At 37.6% G+C, this 16,273-nt stretch overlaps 1 protein-coding gene across 1 annotated transcript; it reads left to right on the top strand.

Annotated features, from left to right (window-relative positions):
- The first annotated feature begins 12,113 nt into the window (after positions 1-12,113).
- Positions 12,114-15,036, top strand: LOC306772512 (protein L-Myc-1b-like). The gene is made up of 3 exons (XM_079262010.1): positions 12,114-12,326; positions 12,844-13,436; positions 13,930-15,036. The coding sequence occupies exons 2-3, from the start codon at positions 12,917-12,919 to the stop codon at positions 14,487-14,489; spliced, it is 1,080 nt and encodes a 359-aa protein (XP_079118136.1). The 5' UTR covers positions 12,114-12,326; positions 12,844-12,916; the 3' UTR covers positions 14,490-15,036.
- Positions 15,037-16,273: the final 1,237 nt, after the last annotated feature.

The following is a 16,273-nucleotide window of genomic DNA, read 5'->3' as shown; positions in this document are numbered from 1 at the left end:
ATCCCTAGAGTTACAGCTCTATGTGAGCAGCAAAGAAATATGAATATCTTTTTTTAGGCAAGGCAAGTTTATTTGTATAGCACCTTTCATGTACAAGACAATTCAAAGTGCTTTACATGAAATATTAAAAGCATTACAGAAAAAAAGCATAAAAGAAAATACAAATAACAAAATCACAATACAATCATAAATTATATTAAAATAATTAAAAGCTCAATTAATTTAAAGTTACTGTGCTGATGTCATGCATGAGAAAATAAATGTTTTTAACCTGGGTTTAAAAGTTTCTACATTTGGTGAAAGTTTTAGGAATGAAAATAACGCCAACAGGCAATTAAATGATTTTAAAATGCATTGAGACACTTCACACTACAGAAAAGGCAAATCATCTAGCACATGTGCCTCGACACATGTGATCAACTTATTACCAGTAAAAGACAGATATATTATGTTTTGCCACTCAAAAGGGACCTATAAGGCTACTGGTCCTTATCGCAGCGAAGCTGAAGCAGCCTCTGACTGAGGTCATGGGAGTGGATGTTATGTTAAGGGTATGTAGTGCTATCCATTGAGCAGTTTGTGACATAACCTTCCTTTCACAACCAGTTAAGGGGCTTCAGAGCAGTTCCCAGCACAGATTGAGCCATCTGTGTCAGTTTGTTCACTCTGAAATGCTGCTCTGGGGACAAATAGGGACATACAAAAAAAAAGCACACTCCATCATAGAATTATAAAAGATATGCAGTATCTTGCTACAAACACTGAAGGAGTTAAGCTTCCTTTCAACAATTAGATTCAGTTCTCTCCGTTCTTACACAGTTTCAGTGTTGCATTCTCCTGTACAATCTGTTGTCCAAGGGAAACACCCAAGGATTTTCAATTCGCCACTCCCATCTTTTCTCCCACAGTAAAAACAGAGTCCAGTTTAACTCAAATTCTTCTAAAAAAAAAAAACCCCACAATCATGTCCTTTGTCTTAATAAGAGCTAGTTGTTCCCATGCCATATATTGTGAAAAGGTCCACTAAAAAATTCCAAAATTTGGGGATATCTGCAGCTGCAGGACTCTTGGGTTGTACCAGAAGTCTGCAGTGTGCAGGGTAAAAGAGAAAAGGTGAGGATAGATTCCTTTGCGGTGCTCCACACCTTAAATTAATTAAATATCTTTTGTTTTAGCATATTTTTTATTTAGTGTGTAGTTCTTGTTTAATTTTCCAAACAAATACAGTACAAGATTAAACCTACTTACTAGTTCATTTTCAGTGTATGATGTTACAATAAGACAGATTAATTCTCTAAACTCATGCACAATATCCCAATGTTTTATCATGTAATATCATTATATACTATGCAGCCAAAAGCTGCAAGAATGCATTACTGCCAAGGAAGTCTGTTCAAATTTGTGGCGCTATCAGTGGTCGCTCCTAGGTATAAACATTACACATTATATTACTTCTCTCACCAATAACTTACATACTGTTTTATAATTAATATTTCAGTTAAGTTCACCATTTAGTCAATGTTTGTTTTATGGTGCACAGAGAGCACCGTGTAGAACACAGGAAGAACATTAAACATTAAAACAAACATAAACAGAAAACCTCAATAAAAATGGTCAGGATAAAGAACAGTGAAATTAAAAGCTCAAAGTGCTATCTGGAATTGAGTCATAGAAGAACTGTGGGAAGGAGCAAAATGAAGTTGAAAAGCTGCGACAGGGAGGAGTCAGAGCTGGGGACAAAAGTGACTTTCCTCTATTGTTTCCTCCACAGTCTGTGCCCTGATCGAAGCTACACAAACAAAGTATACAAGATACAGGATTTGTCTCAGAGGATCCAGTGGGCAGCTGTCTATTGTTCACTGGGTGGAAGAAAGAGATTGTATAGGATGTCTCATAATATCAGAACAGGTCTTAATAAATTCATTTAGGGGCATCTGATTTTACAAACTGATAGAAACTTTTTGATGACTGTAGATAGAAAGTGCGCTGAATACGTGCCTGTGGGTTACCGACATAACACAGTGAAGGATGTGACTTACAAAAGTCTTTGGTTAAAGACACAAGGGGAAATCCAGAGGTGGTGCATTTCAGATCAAGTCTGCCTTTTCAGTGCAACAATGAGAGAAATAGAACTGTGTTAAACTGAGTCCACCTGTATTGAAAAATTCCGCTACTTTCCATGAAGCATGATCCGGTTTCCTGTCACAGAGTGTTGACCCAGCTTCAGTGGAACAAAGCAAACAGGGCTTTTTTTTCAGTTTGAGTCTGAAACTAATCTGGTCTCATGACATACAATAACCTGAAACATCTTAATCCTGCAGATTTGTTTCCAGCAAAGGTGAAAGTGCCAAGTTTGATTATTCACTTATGTAAAAGGTAACTCAGACCACCTGGACTAGTTTGCCCTTTATGTTATAGATTTTGTTTGGGGAAAAGTTAAAATTTTTTTTATTTTTCCAGTTCTTGTCTTTTTTGGTGAGTAACTAAATCAGAATCAATCCTAAGAATAAAGCTAAGTATGATATTTATAAGTGTTTGCTAAAACACACACACACACACTCATAAACACACAAAATTGCTCAGTTATATGAAACTAAAAGACATTCACTTTAATCATAATTTAATTATGGGGAGAAAAAAAAAAAAGAAAAATCAGACACTGATACAGGGGTGCCCAAGTTCAGTCCTTGAGATCAACTATCCTGCAACCTTTAGATGCAACCTGTGTCCAACACACCTGAATGAACAAAATGGTTCGTTATGGCCTCTGCAGAGCTGGATGACATGCAGAAGAAGAATTCAGCTGTTTAAACAAGGTGTGTTGCATCTAAAAGTTGCAGGATGGCAGATCCCGAAGAGCGGAATTGGGCAGCCCTGCTCTCATATATTGTTGGACCACCTTTAGGTGTCATTATGACAACATTCAGTGTGACATGGTTTCAGTAAGCTTCTGTAATGTCACAAGATTTATTTCCATCCAGTGTTACATTAATTTTTCACCAAGATCCTGAGTTGATGATGGGAAAGTCCGATCACACTACAGAACCTTCTCCAGCACATCCCAAAGAGGGATTAAGATCTGGAATCCGCGATGACCAATCCATGTCTGAAAATGAGGTCTCCTGCTCTCGTAATCACCCTTTCACAATTTGAGTCTGATAAATCCATCACCACCAGACATCACCTGATAGAATAACCTGCTCATTTACTATATTCGGGTAGTCATCTAGCCTCATTTTTTGTGCACATATTGCTACTTAACCGAGACCTGAGCAGCAAACCCACATCACAGTACTCCCCCCACAGGTTGTTGATGGGAGCATCACTTCATCTGCCTACGTCTTACTCTGATGCACCCATCACTCTGGAACAAGGTAAATCTGGACTCATCACACCACAATACCTTCTTCCATTGTTTCAGAGTGCAACCTTTATGTTTCCTGGCAAAATGAAACCTTTATCTCTGGTTAAACTCACTGATTAGTTGTGTTTTTATGGGTACACAGCTTTTCAGTCCCAACAACTTGAGTTCCCTTCACATTGTCTGTGTAGAAATGTTCTTCTGATTGCAGCTGCCATCAGTAGCAAAATTAACAGGTTAGGTAGGAGAGCCTGGAAAAAAAATTCAAGCAAGCTAGATTTTGAAATTACACAATTCAGAAGCCCAAACCCTTTCTTCAGCCACATCCTTCATAATGTATATGTATGTATATATATATATATATATATATATATATATATATATATATATATATATATATATATATATATATATATATATATATATATATATATATATATATATATATATATATATATATATATATATATATATATATATATATATATATATATATATATATATGTGCTTACTCACCAGGTATATATATATATACACACTTGGTGTATATATATATATATATATATATATATATATATATATATATATATATATATACATATATATACATATATATATATATATACATATATATATATATATATATACATACACATATATATATATACACATATATATATATACATACACATATATATATATACACATATATATATATATATATATATATATATATATATATATATATATATATATATGACCGTGGCCAAAGGACGTCCACTTCTAGGCCTTTCTGTGACTCTTCCAGTCTCTCCATATCTCTGTTGCAACCTGCTGATGACACTCTGTGACACTCCAAGCTCAGTGGCCACTTCTGTCTGAGAACATCCTGTTTGAAGCATTGTAATGGCAAGGGACTGTTGTTCCATTGTTAGGTGTCGTCTTGGTCTCATGATGTCAAAATGTGAACAGCATGATGAGGACAACTGTTTAAACACCAGCTCTAATTGAACCAGGACATTTATTGGTCAATTCAAGGATCACACACCTGCCGTGATTTTTGCCGTTAAGCTCCTTGTTAGAGAACAGCAACTTGTGCAAAATTTATTGAAACATTTAACAGTTGGACATGTGCATTTAAAAGCTTAGAGAAGATCACATTAAGTTAACCTGTACAGGTTTGAATGCATTTTAGGCTTGTTGTGAAATTTCACCCAAAAGCTGAATATCCCTAACTTTTTGTGAATAGTGTATATTGTCATCTGTTAGCTAAGAGCTGAAAAAGTCTCTAGACTTGTTAAAAGTAACTTTTTCTTTACATAGAGTCACTAAAAGGGTCTGAAAATTGCTTTATAAAGCTTCAAAGTATTATTACATTTGGAGCATAAGTCAGTAGTATGCGTCAGTGTTATCGGTGTACAAGGAAATGCACTAGGCACTGACAAATGTTCCGCAATTAAATGCGGAGATACAAATTTCACAGCATGGGTAACGTGTGTAAATGCCAGTTACCAAAGGAGGCCTATGTAATTATGATTGTAGTAATTTTTTTTAGTTAATTTATTTTGAAAATATTGAAATTCTTACATACTCTACCTTTAAGAGCTGACCTCAATGGTAACTAAATTGGGGTGGTTTTGAATGTCTGATTTAGTTTCACTTTATTCTTTCACATTTAGCCACATTTGGAACAACAGTGAATTTGACCTTAATTTTGTCAAGATGTAGACTTTTAGTTTCAACTGATTTATTTTCTCAGGCTTGCCTGATTTAATGCATTTGGATAAAGAAAGAGCATAATTAATGCAAGAATTCTGGTACATTGCAGAATGATATTTAGTCAGAATGAAATTTCACCAAAAACATATTATTGGATCTTTTTCTTTTTAATTGCAACTGTAACCTGGATGTACCAGAAATTATGCAGAACAAATGCTAAATAAAAGATACCAAGCAGTCTTTTCAATAAATGTATCTCACTTTGCAGTTTTAGAAAGCAGGAATGGCTTTGTGCTGGTACTACGATTCAGGGAGGATAGGGTTAATGGATTAAATGAGGATAATTTTCAATGCCTTTAATACATGATTAAGATATTGAATGAGGTTGGGGAATTAACATCCAGCTGGTTTAAGAACTGAATGTTGAATGAATGGCGTGAAAGAGGTTATATTTTTTAAATAAATCTGTTCTTCCACTGCTGTTGTCCTCCTGGAGGCATAACTGGGAGAATAACCAAACAAGAAGAAGAAATGTCACCTTCCTCAGGAAAAATATTAACATGGTTGATTAATCACTTCATGCAAATAAGTTGCTATAAAATAAAAGCATCTGTCAAATGACTGTTGAACAGAAGAGTAGAAAAGGAGTCTGCTGGAAATAATCTAGAAGTTGATGCATTTAATCATATTTAGGTGCTGCTCTTATTTTTTTATTTAACTTATTGTAACTTGACTGGCCAAATAAACAACTTTAGAGGCAACTTTAGCTATCAGATGACTTCATTACATTAAAGGTGGAGTATGTAAGAGTTTCAATATTTTCAAAATAAAATTAATTAAAAAAATAACTACAATCATAATTAGATAGTTTTTTTTTTTTAAACATGTAGGTTCCAGTCTGTCCAGATTTGATGTGTTATTAAATTACAAGTTTAATTAATGACAAAGACCCTTCTTAAATGTTTGCCTACCAGTAAAAAAAAAAGTGCTTTTTGTCATTTGTCATTGTCAGAAAACTACGTTATTTAAAAAAAAAATGTCTATGGGAAAATTACAATAATTTTGTAAGCTTGTAGGGAAGTCAATGTGAGTTCAAGGTTAATAGTTTTACAGGTCAAGCTTGTGGAAACTGAACCTTTGAGAAGCCTGAAGCTTAAAGCTTTGAAAACATCGCCATCTATTGGGCATTAATCTGCCATAGCAAAAAATGAGTTTTTCCATCTCTTACAGCAAATTAAATTAAATGAAATTGAACAAATATTATTTCTCAAATGGAATTTGACTGTAATCAGTATTTATATTTAATTTGACAGATTTTACATTTATTAAAGATATTTCTGACAGTGTTACGGTCTCCTCAACTAATTATCTCTCAAAGTCATTTTTTGTCATGAGTGTCATGAGACTGCTAAGAATTTGTTCCCATAATTGTACAAAACGCATGAGAAGCATTCCTGCAGCTGAATTTAACCTACGCTTATAAACGCATCAGAAATATTTCTTCACATTTAAATTATTAACATGAGACTTTCTCAGGCCACTCCACTAGGTTGATCTGTGTGTACAGGAAGTACAGCTTGAAGCACCAACACAAGCGTTTACAGATTTGATTCTTGATTTTTAAGTACAAAAATAACCAATAAACATCTCTTTAGGAAGCCAAATATATAAATCAGTTAAGTGGCTGCACATTAAACAGTCTGGACTCTCAATTATTTTAGTAAAGGTATTAAAATGTTCTGCATGATTAAGTTCTTTGGTGTATAGTAGCCTGTAGTTTGAGTCAGCTGAAACTGGGAACGAGTTCCTTCTTTATCCACAAAAAAACTTTTTAATTTTGATGGGTATAGTGGAAATTTTTACTGATGTTTTACAGTCTATGGCCATCATTATGATTCAAGCATTGTCCTTAGTTCACGTGAATGTACATATAAATAGCTATCAGGATCTGTGTCATAGCACAGATGTGTGCTGATGAGTTGGCTCTTCTGTGTTGAGCTAACAGTCTGTTATGAGGTTTGGTTTCTCCAATGTACAGCTTTTGTGACCTTCATAGACAAGCGTTTTTTTTCAAAAAGCTGGAATTTAGTGTTTGTTCTCAGGTGTTTTGGATGCTTAAAGGGTTGGTTTCAGCATTTGAAATTCAACTCATCTTTTAGGACTGAGCTCTTTCCTCAATCTGAAAGGAGAAAGGAGACACTTTTGAGGACCACAGTGGGCTGAAACATTGCATCTCCCCACCTACAATAGCATCCTTTCAGCCATTCTGAGGAAATTGTTGACAATCTGTTCACACTTAGCCTCAGGTGAAACTATGGACATGGACTGATGACTGATGAGACCTCAGGCGACAGTCGTGGTCTCACAACACATCAGTGGTTTCATAGGTTCTTTGAGTGAACTTTCATTCAATCAATCAGGACTAAAGAAGCTTTTCTGGATGAAAAGCAAAATGTTGTCAAAAAAATTAAACCTCACCAAAAACATTTACCATATGCACAGCATGTTAATAGTAATTGTATTTGAATAAACCTTTTTATATCCTCCATTTTCCTTCATCTGTTCCATCCAGACACATCAAGTCATTCATTCTTTATCTATGCTTTTTAGTCCAAGTCAGCCTTGCTATCCCAGCAATTAACAGGTGAGAGGCAGGGTACACCGTGGGCATGTCCTGAGTGTAGTCATGGCATTACGCATGATTATTTACACCTAACAACCAACAGGTGGCAGCCTGAGCCTCACAACATCTTACACTTAAGTGTTAAATCTCTGCTGTTATTACTTATGCACACATTAGAACATGTTTTAGATTTTAATAAACTCCCTCCACATAGTCTTATTTGCCAAGCAGAAGACCAATGTGAAGCAGAACTACTTTTATTCTTACACATTTTAATGATATTTGAAAACAATATCTGCATAGATTTGTTTCTGTTGCAAAGTCGGGGAAGTTAAACTGCACAGCTTAGCATGTCTTTAAATTGCAACACTTAGCTGAGGAAATGACAAGTGATACCATCAATAGTAAAAGACCGATATAATGCCTGGTGTGACAGATAAGAGATCTCTGGTATGTGAAAGCTGCAATCAGGTAAAACTGGCACCCTGCTGATCACAGTCTCACAGTATGGTGGGGATGGAAGTTTACACCCAGGGGGAGCGATAACATTTGTGTGACTTATTCATGTGTTTTTTCATTCACTGCGTTGCTGTGCCCTGTGTGCGGGCTGACTGACCTCATCTCTGAACTTTCAGAGGAGAGGGTCACAGGTCAGGGTAAGGGGGTGTCTTTGGGGTTGTGGGGAAAAGGAGTGGGATCCCTTGTATGGCACATGGGGACAATTCCAAACAATCACTGAAAAACCACCCAAATTCCTGCACTGCATTGGGCTTGTTGCTTCTCAGGCGACTGATTGGGGGTTACAGATAACACCAGACTCGGCTGAAGCCCCCCCCCCCTCATCTCATCTTTTACCATCCTCACATATATGCCAGTATAACAATAGAAAACAATAGCGAACTCTTGGAGTTGAGCTGTGAAGTGACTTGGGGAGCGAAAAGTTGGTGTTAACTTTTGTGTCCCTCACACTTCCCCCGCTGAAGACAAGGGACAGAAAAGAAGTGAGGGACTGAGACATGGACTCATTTGTAAATTTATGGGATGAAAGGTCTCTAGTTTTTGGCAGCGTGACATATTCCTAACATAGCTTGCTGAGGGTTAGCTTGCTATGTAATTATGGGATGTGAAGTTGCAGGATCCGAAGGATGTGATCTTTGCTTTGTGGGTAAATCGGCTCCATAATCACACTGGTGAAACTTCAAATTAGCTGGCAGAAGTTTTACTTTTGAGAAAGTCAAGCTTATTTTTTTAAATGCAGACATGACTTCCATCCATTTGAAATTGATATCACGGCTTTAAGAGGCCATCACTGAATTTATCTGCCCTTTATTGAGTTGAATAAAAGTTTTACTGAAGTACTGCAGTAAACCTAAATAGCAGTTAGAGAAAACTGTATCTTTAGATGAAACTCTGATGTGATAAAACTAATAAGAAACAATCAATCAGGCTGCTGTGAAAGCCTTTCTTGTTGACTTGAGTAAAATGTGTTTAGGATAAAGATTTTGAATCATGCATTTCTTTGATAAGTGGGAAAATAGAGGATGATTTTTTTCAAAATATAATCATTTCTATGTTTTGTTATAAGATTTTGTAGGATTTGTTGTTGCACATTATGCACCACAGAGTCCTCAGTTAAGCTAATCTTTAGTCTCATGTCTTATTCTCTGGTCATTACAATTAACCTGGATCCACTTACATGAACACTCCTCCGAAAATTTGCTTGGTTCTGTATCTGAGTCTTTTCTGTTTTAATGATAGCATGAGTGTAGTTTTGATTATTTTGCAGTTTGTTTTTAGATCATGTCTAATTCTACACCTTCTTTCAATTCTCCCCTGGCTATTCTTTTCAGCAGCTGAATCTTGTGACCGAAACTTTAAAAAAACAAAAAACAAAAGCAACCAAACAATCTCTTTTATGCAATCAGCGACATGTGTCTGACTTCAAGCTGGTTGCATAAGACAGATGTCCATCCCTAATCAGCGTCTACAACATGGGCTGAATTCGACATATAGGAGGTTTTGTTTCATCCACATACACGATTAATTAAAGAGGAAGCCCAGCCACGCAAAGGACCAAAATGATCAATATTGTTAGCGGGTGGTAAAGACGAGTTGTTTATGAATTTGACCTGCTGCTCTCTGATCACCAGACGTTGTTGAACTTTAACCTTCTACCAGTCGGAGTAAAACATTTAATCAGACTTAGCCATACACAGACAAATTACATCATTACTTTATCATCAATTGGTTTTACATGATTATAAAGTTGTTGATCATATTGATAACACTGCACATATTACTCACTGGTAGGATCATTATGCATCTGTCTATGTGATTATTAGTAACTGTAATTTGTAAATTTTCCTTTTGAGATTTTTATCTTTATCTTTTCCTTTTTATTGGTATGGAACGACTGTGTGCACATAATTTCTTTTGGGATTGTTGAAGTTTTTCTAATTCTGTTGATGCACATTTTGACCAAGATGCTGTTGTTATTCTGGGGGCTTTTAGCTGAAGCCAAAGAGTTTGTTTTAAACATTATTAGTGTTGTAGAAGCTTGCGAGTGCATTGCAGATATCCTGACACTTTGAATGTTGGGGTCTTTTGTTTTTTTAATTAAGGTCATTCATACTGAGCACATCACCCATCGATGTGACAAGGTTTAGCTGGGAACAGAATACAACTGGAAAATACCTGCATACCAGGTCTTTGTAAGGGTATGGATTATGGAAATGTAGGATTTTTTTGTTTTAATTCTGACCCCTTTTAAAGCAAATTAAGTCTGCAGTTTTCAAATGAACAAATACAACATCCAATACAACATCACAAAAACTTTCCACAGGGATTTGCATTTAAACTAATGTAAATGTCGCTAGATTTTTAAAATCAGCTGCAGGAAATTTAATTGCGATATATCCACATTCTTTCGATTAGTCTGAACAGGCATAACTCAGTGAAAAGAATTCCATTGTTGCTAAATATATACTCGATGAATGCTTAATTCTGCTAATTTTAACTAGATTAGAGGAAAGTAGGTTAATCTGAAGAGTAAGATTTGGTGTCAAGCTTGACATATGTCGGCTTTACATCACAGGATCGTGCTCTTGACTCAGACTGCACAAAGAAGACATCAAACCGGTCTTGACATGACCCCAAGACAAAAACTGACCTCGGCTGTCTCAAATGCATTTTGAAATGTTCATTGAGTGGCATGCAGCAATAATGATCAATGACCTTGCATTTAAAACTTAATCCAAAGGAAAGCATTGCAGTTACTTATCATGGCTTCAAAAAACAATCAATACCATATTTTTTCTTTAAGTTTTTTGTATTATCAGAAGCAACTATATATATATATATATATATATATATATATATGTATATATATATATATGTATATATATATATATATATATATATATATATATATATATATATATATATATATATACATATATATATATATATATATATATAAGGCTTTTCCTTGATGTTGCGGTCTCCATCCACAGTGCGGACACAAAGCTGATCTGTCCAGGATGTAGCTTGCCTTGAGGCCTGTATCAGGCTCCAGCACCATATGACCCTGAGCTAGATGGAGAAGATAGATAGGTTTTCTGTCTGAATGTCACAAAACCAAGAGATGGAATGTCACGTCATGTTTACTGCAAACAATAATGACAAAGAAATGCAATCTCCGGCATTGAGTAAGATGGCATTTTACATTTCTACTTGAGAAAAAATATTTGATGAAACAAAAACAGTTTACCTATAATTAATCAACTATTAATCTCAACATTGCTGTATGTAAAACCATTAAGTGGGCTGGTCTATTAGTGCCCTCCTAGCAAATATGGAACTCATTTAGCCACATAATTAATTAGTGGTTTGACCAACAGCAGTATTTTTTTTTTCTTTTTTGCATTTTAATTTTTCAATTGGATGGCAGGATTTTGCTTTATTTTGAAATCCCTATAGCACAGTCTGAAAGAGTTGAATAGCAAAGCAATTATGAAATTATTATCAAGATAAATATGGGACTTTGTTACCAAATAAGCTTGAATATCTAAGGAATTTGACTTGGGGTGTCAAGACAGCAAAAACAGCGTAAAACAGACGGAACATAAACACTGTTTACAAAGTGTAAACTATGAAAGTATATATGCATTTATTTGTCTTTTTAAAGAAAACTTTTATCATAAAAACAATAAGAAAGACACTGAAAAGTGCGCATTTGTTGTTGCAGGCGGGGCGGGGCCACGCACCCCCCCGGCTGTGATGCAAATAAAGGGGCTTTGCCCGGATCTAACGCTGCAGATATTTCTGAGGCTCCTCCCTGCGCTTTTATCGCCTTATAACACGATATCTCACTGGCGCGAAAAACGCACTGTGTGGCTCCTCATTGTGGGGCGGTGCTGGTGTCCGTTGTTCGCTCCCTGGTGGCTTTTTATTTATTTATCTTTTCGACCGAACCAAAACAAACGTGTAGCCTGCGTCCTGTCGGCTGCATTTAAAAGCAAGCGACACTTTTATTTCTTCTCAACACTGGGAGCAGCTGGGCTGTGGGTGCCAGTGAGATCTTTAATGTCCTGAATTTCGCTTTGGGGAATCACCAGAAAGCCGGTGAGTTGTTCAATTTCAACATAGGTCTGTAAAAGTTTTTGCTGGGGAAGTCGAGCCAGTTGTGTTTCTGAGGTTTATCCCATTATGCGACTGTCTAGTGGTTCACCCCCCCCCCCCCCCCCCCCCCCCCATAAACCGGTTTTCTGCACAGTGGAACAAAGCGCTGCTTTCAGGAAATCGTTTACTTTTGCGCAGTTCTCTTCTTCTTTTCCGCATAACGCTTTTTATGGTTCACATTCACACATAGACCTCTGTAAGCTATATATAATCAGATTATGTAAGAACCGTTAAGTGCATTAACAGCCTGTGTCCATCACTGCAAAGAGCATCTGCAAGATGCAATCAATTATTAATGTGGTCCCATTTCAAGATATGGGGCTATTTCGGGAGTATGATGTCCCATTAGATATTTATCTGCTGTGGGACAGTACGTCTTGTGGAAAAGATTTTTTTTTAAAAATATATGTACATATTAAATTAATGGCTAATTATTGATATGTCCTATGTGCTTGTGTAGGACCACCTTTGGAGCCATCTGGGGTCATTTATCACTTCTGGGACTCAAACTTGTGGATTTTACAAGCCTCGCCATGGAGTTTGATTGTTACCAGCACTATTTTTTCGACTATTTTGATGCCGAGGAGGATTTTTTTTACAAATCAACTGCACCAAGCGAGGACATATGGAAAAAGTTCGAGTTGCTGCCCACCCCTCCCATGTCTCCCACCCGGACTCTGAGCGGTGTCGCTCCGCACCTCGCGCCGGGAGACAAGCTCAGCTGGCTGAACAAAGTGTTGGGTCAAGACGAGGACTGTGATGGTCAGTTCATCCCTGACAGGGGGGAGATATTCGGCAACCTCAGCGCGCACATAATCCAGGACTGCATGTGGAGTAGTTTCTCCGCCAGCAAGCAGCTGGAGAAGGTCAGCGGGAAAGCGTCCCCGCCGGCTCAGGTGTCCGTTCGGCAGAGCAAAGCGCAGTGCGCATCGCCGGGTGGACATGTCTCCGCGCCGACGGACTGCGTGGACCCTGCCGCCGTCTTCACCTTCCCGACGAGCAGCTGCAGAAAGCCTGCGTCGTCTGGCTCGGAGTCTCGCTCTGATTCCTCTGGTAAGGAAGCAGTCATGTTGTAAACCGCCCCACCCTGCCCTGCCTCTGGATTATATTGCCCACTAACAATGACTTATTAAGAAAAAAAAGGCAGCTTTGTTTCAGAGGGGTTATCTAGTGCAGCACAGTCAGCCACCTTAAGGCTGATTTTTTTTTCTTTTTACTCTTGCTTTGACAATGCACCACATGCTCCTTCTGAATGCACATGTCATCTTTTGAAAACCGCGCCCCTATCGCTTTTACTCAAACCGCCCTCATTTCTTTATCTGCTGCTGCAATACAATCTAGGAGGGACGGGGGTGTCACAGTCCCGATGATTTATTGCAGCTGTGACATGCTCAATTGATTAGACACTTCCTTGTTGTTATTTTAATTTGTTTAGTTATTCAGATATTTAATGTCTAGTTTATATGGAAGAGATTCTTCATTTCAGTGTCTTCATGTGAACATTTCAGTGTGTATTCAGTGTGTTGTTTTTCTTGTGTGATGACAGATGATGATGATGAGGAAATTGATGTGGTCACTGTGGAGAGCAAGCAGAACCGGGTGCGACTGGTGAACGTCCGAAAACCAGTCACCATCTCAGTCCGGGCAGATCCCTGCCCCAAACGCTTCCACATGTCAGTCCACCGGCAGCAGCACAACTATGCAGCCCGATCCCCAGACAGCGACCAAGAAGACGACGACGATGATGACTCTGATGAAGAGCCCCAGAGCAAGCGCACCTGCACAGAATCCCACCAGCAGTTCAGTCCTCAATCCTTCTCCGATACTCCCCAGAACTCAGATGCGGAAGACACTGACCGGAGGCGGAACCACAACTTCCTGGAGAGGAAGAGGAGGAATGACCTGAGGTCTCGTTTTCTCGCCTTACGGGATGAGATCCCGGGCCTGGAATCTGCCAAAACCCCAAAGGTGGTCATCTTGACCCAGGCCACAGAGTATCTTGTGGAGCTGCACACCAGGGAAAAACAGCAGCTGCAGGAGAAGAAGCGCCTCAGATCCAGACAGCAGCAGCTTCTCCGCAGATTATCTGAACTCAAGCGCTCGTGAGACTCAAGTGTGCATGTAAAATAACCTGCCTCAAACAGTCAAGAACGTAACTCAGATTATCAGTCACTTTGAAAACCTATAATTATATACTATCATAGTATATGCCTCAATGTAAATAGCTGTGAATGGCTGGGCTTTTCCATGAATCAGCTGTGCTCTCCTGTGAACCTACATTGGGAGGAACAGTTGTATCCTTGTGCTGTTTTGTTTTTTACTTTTGCACATTTTTTTTTTAAATTTTGAGCTAAAACAAAGATATTTCCTGGTGTGATCGAATGTGAAATTGTGTGTTAATTTTTGTGAAAATTTTTGTACAAATTTTATGTAAATAAAAGCTTATTGCTCCCGGTGAATCAGACAGAACTAAGAGTTGTGAGAACTGAAACGCAACTCAACTGCTCAACCACTTTTTTTAAAATCTTGTTTTTAAAGAAAAAAGTAGCACTGCTGTACTTTATATTCACACGCCACTTTGTGATTTCAATACTCATGATTGATTTTGTTTGTTTTTAAGCATGCTAATCTCAACAGCATCATTAAATTTTTATATCAATTTTGCTAACCTGAGATCTTGTGTTTTTTTTATTCTCATGCCCTATAAAGCAATACACTGACAGGGCTCAATTTATTGTATGTTATAAAAAAAAAAAACCCAGCACATTTCAACCTTTCCATCATATCAAGTTTGCTCTCATCTCAGCCTCCAGCGGGTTTCCATGGAAACATAACGCAGCCTAAACTCACGCCAAATTGAAATGCTTTATTCAAATGTTGAAGTTAAAGTGACAGATTGCCACACGCATTCAGCCTGAGGTAAATACACCTCATGCTGATGTGGCGCTCTTCCTGCATAAACAAAAACTATAATCACATTTACATCAGCTGTAAAAAAAAGGGTAGCACTTTCAAATGAGCCTACCAGGCTTAATATATAACTTTGTTATTTTTTTCTGTTGATATGCATCTTCTGCGCAGCAACTGCTGGTCTCCTGGAGGTTAGACTGAGACTGTCCTTCAGACTTGTCCTTGAGGAAAATGCGTGTGTGTGTGTGTTTGAGATACCGTTGTAGATCCTCCCCTCTGCAGTGGCTGCTGCATGCTGGGCACCTGATGTGCTCCGAATTAGGTCACACTCATATAAATACAATTGGTCTCTTTAGAGGTGTCCCCGGCGTATAGACTGCTGGTTTCAGTGCAGGTATGCAGTTAAGGAGTTGGACCATTTTGTTTAAGTTCACCCAAGATGCTCTTCAAGCTTTGTTTGAAATTTGCAGTTGACATGCCTTGATCATTGTTCTTTACACAGATGTTTTATTGTCCATGGAGATGGTGTTTCACAGAAAACATGTTGTTTTAACTTCAGTCATGTTTTAGTAACTGCATTTTTTATTTTTTTCCAAAAAACAAAACCAGATACATAACAGGACAGAACAAAGAAAAAAAATATAGATATACAAATGTGACCGTCCCAACACAGGACAAACCCAGACTTCCCAGTCTCCTGGAAGGAAGCCTCAGGGAGTAAACATTCATGTGATGATGATGATGTGAATAGTTGAGCAAAGGGAGCCACTGACCTGACTTCCTCACTCTTGCTCTCCATCAGCAATAACCAAACGACCCTGCAGACCACAGTTATGTTAGAAACAGATAAATATATATAAAAAAGCAAGAATAAAAGGAAGATTGACAGTAAAGTCAAAAGATAGACATAAAAATAACTTCCATCACCATATTCGTTGTCAAAGTATCTGATAAAGCTTTGTCTGGAAATTACTGATAAA

Source organism: Telmatherina bonti (assembly GCF_933228915.1).
Source record: "Telmatherina bonti genome assembly, chromosome: 22".
Taxonomy (NCBI): domain Eukaryota; kingdom Metazoa; phylum Chordata; class Actinopteri; order Atheriniformes; family Telmatherinidae; genus Telmatherina; species Telmatherina bonti.
Note: the sequence above shows the minus strand (reverse complement) of the source record. Positions and strands in the feature narration are given on the sequence as shown.

Coding starts and splice junctions, on each gene's coding strand:
- LOC306772512 (XM_079262010.1), top strand. CDS start 12,917: ATGGAGTTTGATTGTTACCAGCACTATTTTTTCGACTATTTTGATGCC. Junction 13,437..13,929: donor GTCTCGCTCTGATTCCTCTG/GTAAGGAAGCAG, acceptor GTGTGATGACAG/ATGATGATGATGAGGAAATT.